At 56.7% G+C, this 14,436-nt stretch overlaps 1 protein-coding gene across 3 annotated transcripts; it reads left to right on the plus strand.

Annotated features, from left to right (window-relative positions):
- Positions 1-123: 123 nt before the first annotated feature.
- Positions 124-11,892, plus strand: Sipa1 (signal-induced proliferation-associated 1). Of its 3 annotated transcripts, none has more exons than XM_029558209.1 (16): positions 124-222; positions 2,464-3,232; positions 3,795-3,922; positions 4,009-4,185; positions 6,755-6,929; positions 7,411-7,514; positions 7,791-7,948; positions 8,051-8,660; positions 8,962-9,236; positions 10,236-10,454; positions 10,560-10,671; positions 10,756-10,870; positions 10,958-11,059; positions 11,148-11,202; positions 11,360-11,438; positions 11,516-11,892. In XM_029558209.1, exons 2-16 carry the CDS (start codon positions 2,560-2,562, stop codon positions 11,660-11,662), a joined length of 3,129 nt encoding a protein of 1,042 aa, XP_029414069.1. In that variant the 5' UTR covers positions 124-222; positions 2,464-2,559; the 3' UTR covers positions 11,663-11,892. The 3 variants fall into 3 exon arrangements, with proteins under 3 accessions (XP_029414069.1, XP_008820420.1, XP_029414068.1); XM_008822198.2 differs by having other exon boundaries at positions 137-222; positions 2,459-3,232; XM_029558208.1 differs by having other exon boundaries at positions 183-222; positions 2,429-3,232.
- The last annotated feature ends 2,544 nt before the right edge of the window (positions 11,893-14,436 follow it).

Raw genomic sequence — 14,436 nt, forward strand, 5'->3', positions numbered from 1 at the left:
GGCCGGGTCTAGCCTCAGGATGCGTGGGGCTGACCACTGCCTGAGGTCCCCGCCCGCCCGCGGTGCTTCCCGCCTCAAACAGCTCCCGGTAGCCCTGCCCCTCTACCGAGGCCCCGCCCCCGCCGTGGCCCCGCCCCCAGGCGGAGCACCGCCCGGAGCTGTAGGGAGAGAACAGGCGACCGACCGGCGCGGGAGGCGGCAGCAGCCGGGCTCGCCCGAGAGGTACAGGCGGGATCAGGGGCCGGGAGACCCCGGGGTCGGGCTGGGCGCAGAGCAAGGTGGCCTGGGCCGGAGGTGTGGGGCAGGTCGGGGGTCCGCGCTGCTTGGGCCGCCCGCACACTCCAGCCTCCGGCTCCAGCTCAGTCTGGAGTCAGCATGTCCAGTCCTCTGTCTCCTGCTGGCAGCTCCCACTCCCTTCTCTGCGTAACAGCCCAACCTGGCTTGCGAGCCGTTGAGTGGATTCATAGGCTCTGGATTTCGCTTAGCAGTGCTGGCAGCTGCTCCTGCTGGTGGGAGTGTATGGGGCTCCCCTATTCTGGGGCTCCCCTTTTCCCGGGTGACCTCCTTCCCAGCCTTTGCGCACTGCCCCCAGTCCCGGGTCTAGCCTGGGAGGAAACATCTGTAGCGCCCCCTGGCAAGAGAAGTGGGGTCATGACCTCCAGATGTGCTGGGAAGCATCCAGAGCCTCCTCCTGGGGCAGCCAGGCCTTCCGGATCTGTGGGGGCGGGGCCGCCCCCTTTTCCCCCCAGAGTGACACAGGCTGAGAGGAATGTCCTGGCCTCAATGGACCTTGTGTGAAGCTGTGGAATGGGGGGCAGAGCCCGAGCACACCCCTTAAGGCAGGGCCAGAGATGGCACCCAGCCAGACCAAGAGGCACCCCACGGGCTGGGCTGCACACATTCACAGAGCTCACACTCATGCGTGTACAGAGCTCAGCCCACTCTGACCAGGGCCTTCACAGACCCCTCCCTGATGGCCTCTCTCACCTTACACCCCGACCCCATATGCAGCCCAAGCTTAAGTCTGCATGTGCCCACCTTGGTTGGTGCAACCTGAGGCCTGCATATCCCACGTGTAGTCATAATCAGCGTCACCCTCCTAGCAGACTTGGAAGAAAATAGGAACAGTTAATCGCCTTTTAGAGACAGTCGGCATCAGCACTTGTCCTAGGAGAAACCAAGGCAGGAAACCCCTGCCTGGAGGCTAACCCTTGTTTAGTTCTAGAGGCCAGCTGAGGGGTATACAGAGCTCCTCCCCATTCCCTTCTGGTCCAGCCCCCCTTTGATGACACTGGCCAATGTATGACAACAGATGCGTGCACTTAGTGAGGGCTCCGTGCCCCGTCCCAGTTGTTGACTCCATCCACAGTGCACTCAGGGCTGGCTCTCCCAAGTTCTTACAACTACCTTTTGCACCTGCTGAGCCTAGCCTCACCACATTTCCTCCCTTAGTGGGTCCCTGGGGCCTTGGGTGTCTCAGCCTTACATCCTGTGAGACCTTGAGCCAGAGACCTGCCTTACACCTACGCACAGAGTAGGCAGGTGCAGCTCCCTAGAGTGACAGACCCACATTCACATTCACGTTCTAATATGGAATTGATTCCGGCAAGAGCGTCTCCTCCTGAACTGGACCTCACCTTGACTTCCCTATAAAGTGAGACCAGGCAGTTCTAGCAAAAGGATCCAGGCAACATTAGTTCCTCTTTTACCCCCAAAGTAGGCTCAGAACGTGCAGGAGAGTAGGCCTGGGCTCATCTTCAGACATAGGTGACTTGGGTCTCATGACTGAGCCAGTGTGACCCCAGCACCTTCCTCAGGATGTGGGGGCCACACAGGGGACTGGGGCTCAGAGTTGGGGCCACTTCCTGTGTTAAAGGAAGTCCTTTTGTCACTGCTTCTGTCCTGTAGCTGCCCTAGGAGCCCCTGTGTCCTTGAGGTATTGAGGCTGCGGGAACCAGGGCATTGAGAGCGGGCTTTGGGTGCTGTGCTCCTCAGGGACCCTGGAGGAAGTGGGAAGTGCCAGGGAGGAAGGTCTCTGGGGACAGGACGTCCTCCCTTTGTCAAGTGGGCAGGACCCAGACACCAGTGGCTGCATTGATTTCCCGTCCCAGTGGAAACTTTGTCCAGGACTTGGTGGCGACCCTTACCCTGGGCCTAGTCCACAGCCAAGGGGTATAAGTGGGAACTGGGTGACCCTGATGCCCCCTTGGCTGACCAGGCACCAGGACTGTCAGAGGTTGGGTATCACAGCCCAGCCCCTGACCTTACCCAGTGCTAAGACTGGGAGGGGGCTGGAAACCTCAGCCTCAGGCAGACAAGGAAGTGGCCAGGAAAGCGGAAGCAGCTTTGATGGTCCTGGAGGGGGCCGGAAGCCAACTGGGGTGGTAGAAGACTGGGCTAGGGGCCTGAGTTCCTGTTTTCTCTCCAGGCCCCTCTGAGAAGTCCCTTCTTCCTTCAGGGCAGGACCCACCATAACCTCAGCCTGCTGGCTGGGCACCACGGACCCGTACCCACTAATGCAGCCCGGCCCCCAGAGAGTCAGGCTCACAGAGCTCGCCCATGTGGGCCGGCGGTGTGGGGAGCCCTCGGAGGGGCCTGGCCCCAGCACCTACCGATGACCTCTTTGCCCGTAAGCTACGCCAACCAGCCCGGCCTCCACTGACTCCACACACCTTTGAGCCAAGGCCAACCCGAGGCCCACTCCTGCGCAGTGGCAGTGATGCAGGTGAGGCCCGGCCCCCGACACCAGCCAGCCCCCGGGCTCGGGCTCACAGCCATGAAGAAGCCAGCCGCCCTGCTGCCACCCCTACCCGGCTCTTCACTGACCCCCTGGCACTGCTGGGGTTGCCAGCTGAGGAGCCAGAGCCCACCTTCCCATTAGTGCTGGAACCCCGGTGGTTTGCTCACTATGATGTGCAAAGCTTGCTGTTTGACTGGGCCCCACGACCTCGAGGGACAGGTAGCCAAGTAGAGGCCAGCTCTGGGACCCCAGCCTTAGCTGAGGACCAGGCTGCCAGCTCAGACTTACTCCTTGGGGCACCTGGCTTTGTGAGTGAACTTGGAGGTGAAGGTGAGCTAGGTCTGGGTGGACCAGTGTCCCCACCTGTGCCTCCTGCACTGCCTAATGCGGCCGTATCAGTTCTGGAGGAGCCACAGAACCGGACCACAGCCTACAGCCTGGAGCATGCAGACCTGGGTGCAGGCTACTACCGCAAGTACTTCTATGGCAAAGGTAAGGGTGGGCCTGGGGGGGCTCTGAGGCAGAGGTCCCTGTGGCCCTCATTAGGGTACACAGGCTGTCCTTTTCCTATAAAGTCCCTGGCCATAGGAAGGGAAGGAGATGAACTAGGCTCTGCTGGCCCAACTCTAACCACCTCCTTAAGGCCAAGACCAGGCCTCATACCCCAAGCCAGGGAGTGTCCCTTATATCCGGCCCATTTTTATAACCCTCCAGGCCAGTAAGAGATTTCCTATTTCCATACCTGTGAGGTGGAAATAGCCCTGCACCCACAAACCTGATCCTCACCATTACTGTGAAGCAGTCCCTTGGCCTTGGAAGGGAGGACCTGAGAACTGTGGGCGGAGCCAGGGCAGGATCTAAACCCGGGAACACTCAGGCATTTTTGCCCAAGGTCTGAGACTAGGTGTGATGTGGAGTTGCAAAGTGTGTGTGTGTGCGCGCGGGGGGGTACTTAGCTTCTCCCAGGGTCTACACTGGATGAGTTGAAGTCTAGGGAGAAACTTTTGTGATGGGCGTGGTCGAGACCAAGCTTCCCTGGCCACCTCCACCCTAGAACATCAGAACTTCTTCGGGCTGGACGAGGCATTGGGTCCTGTGGCAGTGAGCCTGCGGCGAGAGGATAAAGAGGGTAGTGGTGGAGGCACCATCCACAGCTACCGTGTCATCGTGCGCACCACACAGGTGGGCTAGGATCATGGGCTCAGGCAGTGGACCCCTCCTCACACCCAGTAGGAAACTGAACGAATTGCCTTACAATCCCTCCTCAGCTCCGGACCCTCCGTGGCACCATCTCAGAGGACGCACTGCCACCTGGACCCCCAAGGGGCCTATCCCCCAGGAAGCTTCTGGAGCATGTGGCCCCTCGGCTGAGCCCAACCTGCCTGCGCCTGGGTTCAGCCTCCCCCAAGGTGCCACGCACATTGCTTACTCTAGATGAGCAAGTGGTGAGTGGTGGGGAGGAAGGAGGGTTCACTTTCCCCAGGAGACCTGGTCTGAACTCAGCCTGGCTAGCTCCCAGAGTCCCCTAACCCTGACTCATCCAAGGGGGGCTGGTTCACCTCCAGAGTTCCAGAGACAAAGTTCAGAAGTCAATTTTTGCTTGTCCAAGGAGGGTCTGTAGAGCAGGAGCAGCCAGAGCCTTCGGAGGCTTGTAGAATGCATATCTGAACTCACTGTGGCGGCACCCCTCTTTAATAAGGCATAGGTAGGAGGATGGATCTCTGTGAGTTCCAGCCAGCCTGGTCTTCATAATGAGTTCCAGGCCAGCCAATGCTACATTTTACATAGTAGAATCTGGGCTACAGCCCACGCACACTAAGTCAGACTCGGCAGTTTTAAAATGACCTAAGGTAATACCTACGTACTTTACTGCCCTAGAAGCCCTGGTCTGACTGACCCTGCTGTGCTGCAGTTTCTGACCAATTTGTCTTGCAGCCCCTGCTTGATCTGCTCTCAATATGGGAGGCTCACTCCTTCCCAGAGCTGCCCATTCCCCTTCAAGCCAGTCAGGAAGTCCTTCTCAACCTGCCCACTGACGCTGCCGCCTCCTCTGTGTTGTTCAACCCAGGTCTTTCAACAAATACATCTCCTGCCTTCATGGTATCCAGCCCTAGACTGGATGCTGGGAGTGGTGCAGATAAGGTGCTTTCCTTCAGTGTGGACAAGAGGCCTCCAAAATACAGTTGAAATACAGGAGCAAGATTCAGTGAAAGGGGAACGTGGGGAGCTTTATAGGGCACAGAAATGGCTAACAGCCCTTCCTCGGCCAAAGTTTCCCACGGTAAAACTGCAAAGGGAGGAATCCGAGAGATTCAGAGCAGATCTGAGAGGTTCCATGGCTCTCTAGCTGCAACACAGGACCTGGGCTAGAGGGAGAACAGGCCAGATGAGGACTAGGTTAGACATGGTGGTCACAATGGTGATGCTGATAAGGAGGTGACAGTCCAGAGTACAGTAGGTCGCCCTTGTGGTGGACTGAAAGGTGGGGATGGTCGAGAGCCACAGCTTCTTGGCCCCTGGGAGTTGTATTTTTCTGGAGCAGGGGAAGAAGACAGAGACTAGGAGCCCCAGCAGAATTGAGGTGACATAGTGGCCATCTGGCAGCTGGCGAAATGTGCCTGGGGTTTGGGAGAAGGTTTGAACTGAAGGGGCTATGAAGGTGGTCACTGTAACCACTATGGGAGGACTCCCAAGCAATGGGGCTCTCTTTGTCTCCGGGGCCAACAGTGGTGAAGAGAGAGCCAGGATGAGGCCATATCTATGGGCTGTAGAGGAAATTGGGGTTTAGTTTTGTTTTTGAAGTTTTTTTTGTTTTGTTTTGTTTTCCCCAATTTATATTGTTTTTTGTTTTTGAGACAGGTCTCCCTATGACACCAGCTAGCCTGGAACTCTATGTTGACCAGTCTTGCCTGGATCTTACAGAGCTCTGCCTTCCTCTGCCTCTCAAGGCTAGGATTTTGTGTGCGTGCGTGTGTGTGTGTGTGTGTGTGTGTGTGTGTGTGTGTGTGTTTACATGAGTGCAGAAGCCAGAGGTGTCAGATTCCCCAGGAGCTGGAGTTACAGGTTATAAGTCATCTCTCTAGCCTGAGGTTTAGTTTTTTGTTTGGGTTTGGGGTTTTGGATTCTGTTTATTTTATGGTGCTGGGGATGGAACCCAGGGCCTGAGGTTAGGCAAGCACTCGACCAGTGAGGTCAGCTATGAAGGGAAGAGGTCAGAGTGGGGAGTGGGGAGGTTGCTCTAATGGGGTCAGGTTGCCTCAAGCTGGGTATAGCTATCTACTACTGGAAAGACACTAGGAATAGGAAGGGTGCAAAATCTCCAGTCACGGTGGTGTGCACCTGTAATCTCAGCACTAGGAAACTGAGGCAGGAGGATTGCGATGAGTTAGAGGCCAGCTTGGGGTACATAACAAGATCCCCCCCTCCCCATTTCAAACAAAAAGCCAGGAATAGTGGTACGTGCCCTTAATCATAGCACTCGGGAGGTGCAGGCAGGAGAATCGAGTTCAAGGTCAGTCTTGGCTAAGTTCAAGGACAGCCTGAGCTACATAGGATCCTGTCTCAAAAAGAAAAAAGGTGGACACAGGATGGGGATAGAGATGACTAGAAGGCTGGGGTGAGGGTGCCTTGGGTGTGGGGGTGGGAGGGAAACACTGTCAAGCCTTAAGTTGAGGAGGATAACAATGTGGACCATTGTTGGGAGTGAGGGAATTCTGTGCAAACTCCTTTTCTCTGAATCACCTCCTCTATTGTCATTGGAAAACCAAACCCTTCTCTCTTCTCACCACCTGTGAGCCCCCTCTCCCTCCTGAGTACAACGATAACAACGATAGGGACAGATTGCACACACTTGATGGGCAAGGATGCAGATGACTCAGAAGGCTTGGGCTCAGAGTCACGTACCAAAGCAGCCTAGACCCCAGGCATGTGTCCTCACTGGTCTCCAAAATGTGGTAGGGGTGGGGCTGGCAGGAGACCAAGGCCTTCGCTTTCTGTTGCCCCCTACCCCCTCAGCTGAGCTTCCAGCGCAAGGTGGGCATCCTGTACTGCCGGGCTGGCCAGGGCTCAGAGGAAGAGATGTACAACAACCAGGAGGCAGGAGCAGCCTTCATGCAGTTCCTCACCTTGCTGGGCGACGTGGTGCGGCTCAAAGGCTTTGAGAGTTACCGGGCTCAGCTGGATACTAAAAGTAAGGCCCATGGGACTGAAGGGGCAGACCCATGCTGAGAGACAACTCTTTAAAGTCTGGTTGGCCAAGGGCTGGGACTGAGAGCTGGTGAGGTCTTTGGGTGGGCTGAAGATGTGGGTTGAGTTGCAAAGCCCAGCTGTGCAGGCTGGGAAAAGGGCTGGGATGATACCTAAGGCTGAGAATCCTGCTGTCTGAGTTGAGCCCAGGGCATCAGTCCTCTGCTTCCCTCAGAGACCTCTCTGTTCATTCTATCTCTGCACCCCTATCCTGATCTCCCTCCACCCTGATGTGGGGCTGCAGCCTGTGGGGGTTGGGGAAGGAACCCACCAAGGCTGAGACCTGGGCATTGGCTGGTGGCTTGAGGGGGTTGTCCACTTGCTGGGTGGGGCATTGAGGCTAATGAGTATAGGCAAGGACGGCAGGTTGGAGTCACCCACACTCCCCATGCTCTCCTTTTGTGTCCTCAATTGTATGGCCACAGCGGATTCAACGGGCACACACTCCCTCTACACCACCTACCAGGACCACGAGATCATGTTCCACGTGTCCACAATGCTGCCTTACACTCCTAATAACCAGCAACAGGTGTGTGTGAGAGGGCTCGGTGAGACAGGCTAGGGACTTCTGCAGAGCCTTGGAGGGCGCTACCTGGGTGGCTGTGTGGCAGTATCACAACCTTGGCATAAACTCTGCTGACCTCCAGCAACCCTCCCCGATGACAACACCTTTCCAAATGGAACACCTCAGGCCTTTCCCTTGGGCAGATGGGCGTCCTTGGTACCTAGACTTTGCCATGCCTGAATTGAGGAAGGGTTTGGGGGCATATAGCCCCTCTCACATTTCCTTCCTTTTAACCCGCAGCTCCTGAGGAAGCGCCACATCGGCAACGACATTGTGACCATCGTGTTCCAGGAGCCGGGTAGCAAGCCCTTCTGCCCCACCACTATTCGCTCACACTTCCAGCATGTGTTCTTAGTGGTGCGTGCACACGCACCCTGCACCCCGCACACCTCGTACAGGTGGGTGCTGGGGTGGTCTCAGGACTCCCATGGACACCTATTTCTGGACACTACCCCTCTCTGGTCTCTCGTCCCTCACTATAGCCTTCTTCCTCCACGCAGGGTGGCTGTGAGTCGCACCCAGGACACTCCAGCCTTCGGGCCAGCTTTGCCCCCAGGCGGAGGCCCGTTTGCAGCCAACGCTGATTTCAGGGCCTTCCTGCTGGCCAAGGCACTCAATGGTGAGCAGGCGGCAGGTCACGCACGCCAGTTCCACGCTATGGCCATGCGCACGCGCCAGCAGTACCTGCAGGACCTGGCGACCAACGAGGTGACCACGACGTCGTTGGACTCGGCTTCGCGGTTCGGCCTGCCATCCCTGGGCGGCCGGCGCAGGGCAAGCCCTCGGGGCCCGGGCGCAGAGCTGCAAGCGGCAGGCGCGCTGATGTGGGGCGTGCGCGCTGCGCCCGGGGCGCGGGTCGCAGCCGGCGCGGAACCGGGCGGCCCCGACGGCGCCGAGGTACCCTGCCTGCTGGGCATCTCGGCCGAGACGCTGGTGCTGGTGGCGCCGCGTGACGGCCGCGTGGTCTTCAACTGTGCCTGCCGCGACGTGCTGGCCTGGACCTTCTCGGAGCAACAGCTGGATCTGTACCATGGGCGCGGGGAGGCCATCACGTTGAGGCTGAACGGGGCCCCTGGGCAAGCGGTGGGCGAGGTCGTGGCGCGCTTGCAGGTGAGCCTGGGTGGGAAACAGGCCGGCGCTCTAAAGCTGCAAGCTTAAGGCGCGCACTGGGTGTGCTATGCGCTTCGGGGGCGGAGCCTGTCTCGGAAGGGCCTCCTACTAAAAGGACAGGCCAATGTGGGTGGGGCAGAGTCAGCCTGGGTGAGGCAGGAGCCTTCCACAGGTGACTTCCAATCCCTGAGCTTCAGGCGCTCACCTATCAGGTGGTGGGCAAAGTGAAGCGAGGCCGGTGCGGGACCAGGGGGCTGCGCCGAGAAGCCACGCCTCTGGAGCCATGCCTTCATCCCTGCAGCTGGTGAGCCGCGGCTGCGAGACCCGAGAACTGGCGCTGCCCAGAGATGGCCAAGGGCGCCTGGGCTTCGAGGTGGACGCAGAGGGCTTCATCACGCACGTGGAGCGCTTCACGTTCGCGGAGACCACCGGGCTTCGGCCGGGAGCGCGCCTGCTGCGCGTGTGCGGCCAGACGCTGCCCAGCCTGGGGCAAGACGCTGCTGCCCAACTGCTGCGCTCGGCGCCCAAGGTCTGCGTCACCGTCCTGCCCCCAGACGAGAGGGGCCGGCCCCGCAGGTCAGGGCGCCCGGGATGTGGGGAGGTGGGAGGACCTGACATCGTGTGCCTGGATGTCACCATCAGCATACTCTCGAGATCCCGGGTCTCTTGATGTTTCTGAACCTACTTTATTCCTAATCTAGACCGAAACCGATTAAGCAGGCGCTTTCACAGCTGAAAACAGATCAGATAGTCCCCTCTATCTTTTAAAGGTATTAACTCCCACACCCTATGTACATACAGTAATTGGTCACTTACTACATTATACTGTTTGTTAAAGACCAACTTTTTCCACAAAACCCGTTAGTAAATATTCCAGGCTTTGGGGGCTACCTGGTCTTTGCCGAAGTCACTCAGCTCTGCTGTTGTGGGTAAAATGTGTAGCTGAGTTCCACTAAAAAGCAGACACTTTTTTGGGGGGTTTATATAGATGGCTTCTTGCTTTTTTTTAATTATTGAGAATTTCATACATGTATATAAGGTGTTTTGATCAGGCTTCTCGCCTTTTGAAGAGGTTACTAGTATGCACACTCAAACGCAAGGTCAAAAAATTGCAAGCGAAAATATGTATCATTCATTTTTACTATGTAGCCCTTGCTGGCCTGGAGCTAGCTATGTAGACCAGGCTGACCTCAAACCAGAGAGATTTGCCTGCCTCTGCTGGGATTAAAGGTATGTACCAGCTGGTGTGGTGTCACAGAGGCAGGTAGATCTCTGTGAGAGCAAGGACAGCCTGTTCTACATGGGCAAGTTCCAGACCAGCCAGGGCTCCAAAGGGACCCTATCTCAAAAAACCAAAACCAGGACAAAAGAGGCGTGCACCACCATGCTCAACCTACAGCTGGGATTTTAATAGAGGTCTGGAAGTGGTTACTAGCCAGACACAAGTATTTTCATTGATGTTAGGTAATGTGTGAAGCTCTCCTTTTGGAAGCCTCTGGCAACAACTGGAATGGGGCTGAAGATGCAGAGCTGCTGGACAGCCCTAGCTTGACACTGCTTCCATCATTCCCCCAGGAGCTTTTCGGAGCTGTACAAGCTGTCTCTGCAGGAGCCCAGCCGTCGTGTGGCCCCAGAGCCAGTGCAGGATGACGCCCTGGAGATGGTCCTGCTGCCCCCCACAAAACAGCTGCTTCGCTTTTGCCTGAAAGATGGCAGTGGCCCTCCAGTGCCTGGGGATCTGACTGAGGAGAGGACTGAGTTCCTGCGTAGCCAGAACTCACTGTCACCCCGAAGGTAAACCCTCTGGGCCTCTCCCCTCTGGCCAGCCTCGTGGGGCCTTGGATAGGCACAGCTCTGGGAAAGCAGCTCCCCATTCTGAGCTGCCCCTGCTCTCCTCAGCTCCCTGTCAGATGACGCTCCAGTCCTGCCCAACACCACCCCAGACCTCCTCCTTGCCACCACGGCCAACCCATCAGCACCTGGTACTGGCAGGGAGACACCCACCTTCCAGGTAATCAGAAACAAGGCTCTGAAGACCAGTTGCACAGAGATGACAGTGGGTGTCACTGCCTTGACTTTCACTTCTGCCTCCCAGGTCTCATCAAGCAGCTCTAGTAGCCATGGGGACAAGGATGAGGGACATGAAGGTCCAGAATCTAGGGCCTCCATCCTGCCACGAACCTTATCTCTGCGGAACTCCATCAGTAAAAGTGAGGCTGGAGCCAGGGAACAGGAGGGGAGGAGAAGGAAGGCAGTTCTAGGATCCCTGCTCTAAACCTCCCTCCAATAACCTGCAGTCATGTCAGAAGCCTGCAGCGAGACTCTGGAGGATGAGTGGCAGTCCATCTCGGAGATCGCCTCCACTTGCAACACCATTCTGGAGTCACTGTCCCGGGAGGGTGAGGCCACCAGGGCACAGAGGAAAGGAGCCAGAATGGGGCTCTTTCTCCCTTTTAGACCTGCCCACACTGTCCCTCTGTTCCATAGGACAGCCCATCCCAGAGAGTGGAGACCCCAAGGGAACTCCAAAGTGTGACTCTGAGTAAGGCCCTCATGTTGCCCTTCACGTGCATGTGTGCCCATCCTCTGCACCCCTCAGTCTCGGAGGACAGGGGTTGGGTTCATTCACAAGCAGGGGTGTATAGGAGCTAGCCCGTGGTGCCAAACTGCTCCTGCTGAGTTCTGACCCCATGTCCTAGGCCAGAACCCAGGAGCCTGTCGGAGAAGGTCTCACACCTAGAGTCCATGCTCAGGAAGCTACAGGAAGACCTACAGAAGGTGAGGCGTTGGCCTCCAGTTGAGGGAAGCATAGGGTTGCCTCAGGAAAGAGCTCTGACTACCTTCCCTCACCCCAGGAGAAGGCGGACAGGGCAGCCCTGGAAGAGGAAGTGCGGAGCCTCAGGCACAACAACCAGAGGCTGCTGGCAGAGTCAGAGAGCGCAGCCACCCGTCTGTTCCTGGCCTCCAAGCAGCTGGGTTCAGCCGCCACTGACCTGGCCTGAGGTCAACCTATCAAGCTCCAGCCTGAAGCTGGACCTGCTTGGCACTGCCTGGCCCTTCAGGGTGCTTGGGTCATACTAATGACCCTCCTCAGGACTTCTTCCCTGCGCTGAGGCGCGTCTTAGCACTGCCCCCACTGCCTAGCCCATTTGGTGGCCAAGGTGCCCCACCTGTCCCTGTTTGTAAATATTCTGTGAAAAGGGGACGTCAGGGAGTAAAATAAGCCACCTTATTTGTGTCTGTATGTGTGTTTGGGATATACAGATGGGGGAGTTGCCCCCTAAGGCCAAACCAAGCTCCTAGGACCAGGTCCAAAGAACATTCACTCAGGGCTGGCCTGGCGCTGAATGGAGGTGACTCTAAGGGTAGGACACCCTTGGCTTCTTTTGGGAAGCAGGTGGCTATATTCCACACCTACCTTGCTTGGGTTTCCCAGCCCTGGAACCAGACCTGAGGGCCCAAGATAAGGAGTAGGAAATAGGGCAGACCTTTCTGGGCAGGGAACAGAAGGAGCTGGGCCATGCCTCATCCAAGACAGGTCCCACTCTCCTTTCCGTTCACTGAGCCACCAAGTTGCATTCACTCTATCAGCTGACCACATCTAATAGACCCCAATTCCAGGGGTGGCAGCTTCTCTGTTCTGTGTCTCAGAGGAGAGTGGCCCTCAACTCAGTTCTGTGTCACTGGCTCATGACCCCCTCTGTTCTTCATCGGGCTGAGCCTTTCCCCTGAGTGACATTATCAGGTCCAAACATGGACTTTCACCTAAATACTCTGTTTTCTATCCTGAGGCACAGACAGGCACATGCCTCATCCAGGGTCTTCCCCCTTCTGGATAAGGCTTACTCTGCTGACACCTAGGCCCTGAGTTTGTTAATTCAGGTTCTGGCTGGATAAGCTGAGTAACAGCAGGGAAGGGCAGGAAGAAGGATTCTCAGAGGAAGGAACCTGAGGACTGAGTTCTGAAGGCTGAGTTCACCAGGAGGAGGTGTCAGACATATTCCAGCAGGACAAGTCTGGGGAGCCCACTGAACTGGAGTTAGGGCACATGAAGGAATCCAGGGTCAAGGAGGCTGGGTCAAAGGATTATGAAGGGTACACCAGAGGTCCTGGATCAGCAGTTCTTTTTTTCCCCTTTTCTTTTTGGTTTACTTTTATGTGTATGAGAGCTATGCCTACATGTATGTAAGTGCACCCTGTCATGTGGGTGCTAGGATTCAAACTAGGGTCCTCTGGAAGAGGAGACAGTGCTCTTAACCACTAAGCCATCTCTCCAGCCCCAGATCAGCAGTTCTTATGGGTTCTGGCTTTTCATGGTTGGGGACTAGACTATATCATTTATCTTGATACTGTGTTTATTGGGCTCTAATTTAGGGGATCTAGTCCATCATGGTGGGGAGGTCGTGAGTGGGAGTGGACATACTGCGTTCAGTCAGGAAGCAGAGAATGGGACTCCAACCCATGGAATGCTGCCCCCACCATCAGGATGGCACTTCTCTCCTTAGTTAGACCTCTCTGGAAATAACATGTGTGTTCCAGTGATTTGAAATCTGTTCAAGTTAACAATGACAATTAACCATCACAGGTTCTGTAGTGAGTAGGAAGGAAGGAAGGAAGGCTCTGGTCACTCTGGGGGGTATGTTTGTAGGGACCTGGGATCTGGTCCAGTGTTGATAGATGTTGAAAGGGAGAAAGACAGGTGAGGTCTGGGTGTCAGAGCCCTTTGGCTGAGGGAGACTTGGGAGGAAATTGAGGCTTGGGGAAATAGTGGTGACAATGCAGAGGCAGAAAGATTTCCCAGCACCTTGGGAAGGAATGGGTGAATGGTAAAAGAGAAGAGGGGGTATCCACAGTGGTGGCCATGTTTCTAGCTGGAGCCCCTGGAGGGTGTGAGGGCAGTGGCTGAGACAAAGAGGAAGAAGGAGGGGCAGCCTCGGATAGCTGAGCTCACTTGGAACACTGAATCTGAGAGACATCAGAGTAGGGCTGTCCAGGGGCCAGAGCCCAGGGGACAGAAGTCTGGGCTGAAAACAAGGGTTTAGGATAGATGAGCCATTAGCTTGGTGAGGTCACTCAGGGAGTGTGGGAAGGGCTATGGGAGGGCTTCCGGGGGTCACTGCGGGGCAGTAGGAATGCCAAGATGAGGTAGGCACCGGCTGATCCTGGTTTTTCTCGACCTCTGGCAGAGACTACACGAAAGTGCGCTGTAGGAGGCCTCCGGTTACAAACCTCACCCGCAGGGTCTCGCCCCCAACGCTGCAGCTGATGCCAGCCCCACCTCTCCCCGGGCAAGTTTGCCGGAGTACTGACCCCAGGACTGGACGAGGCCAGATCAGGTTCCGCCCGGGCGCAGGGGTGCGGTTTAGCCCGGTCCCCGAGTGTTACCCCGGCTTCGGGCCCCGCTCCGGGTTAGTGCACCTAGCGTGGTCCATCGAACGGGCTTTGCACCGGGGCGGTTCCCAGGAGTCTGGCTAACTTTTACAGTGCGCCCTGCTAGTGTTAGACCCCAGGCCCCGGCATCCGTCCAGAACGGTGTCCCGGCACACAGACCTCAGTCGGGGCAGCCCAGGGGTTTCACCTCCGGCGACGCTGAACGCTCGCTAAGCACTTGCGCACCGGAAAAAGCCGGCGCAGCGGCCGAGCTGCCAGTCGCTGCTGCGCTTGCGCACGAGACAAAACCGGAAGTATACCCTGGCATTTGTTAAGGCTTGTGAGACTGCAGGTTAAGACATCACGAATCTCAAAAAGACCAAAAAAAAAAAAAAAAAAAAAACCC

This window comes from Nannospalax galili, unplaced genomic scaffold (assembly GCF_000622305.1).
Source record: "Nannospalax galili isolate Female #2095 unplaced genomic scaffold, S.galili_v1.0 scaffold1328, whole genome shotgun sequence".
In the NCBI taxonomy this organism is placed as follows: Eukaryota; Metazoa; Chordata; class Mammalia; order Rodentia; family Spalacidae; genus Nannospalax; species Nannospalax galili.

Bases quoted from the DNA above. Each gene is read 5' to 3' on its own strand.
- Sipa1 (XM_029558209.1), top strand. From the start codon at position 2,560: ATGTGGGCCGGCGGTGTGGGGAGCCCTCGGAGGGGCCTGGCCCCAGCA. The intron at 3,923-4,008 runs GTGGGCTAGGAT...ATCCCTCCTCAG, and splicing joins TCATCGTGCGCACCACACAG to CTCCGGACCCTCCGTGGCAC. The intron at 10,672-10,755 runs GTAATCAGAAAC...TCTGCCTCCCAG, and splicing joins GGGAGACACCCACCTTCCAG to GTCTCATCAAGCAGCTCTAG.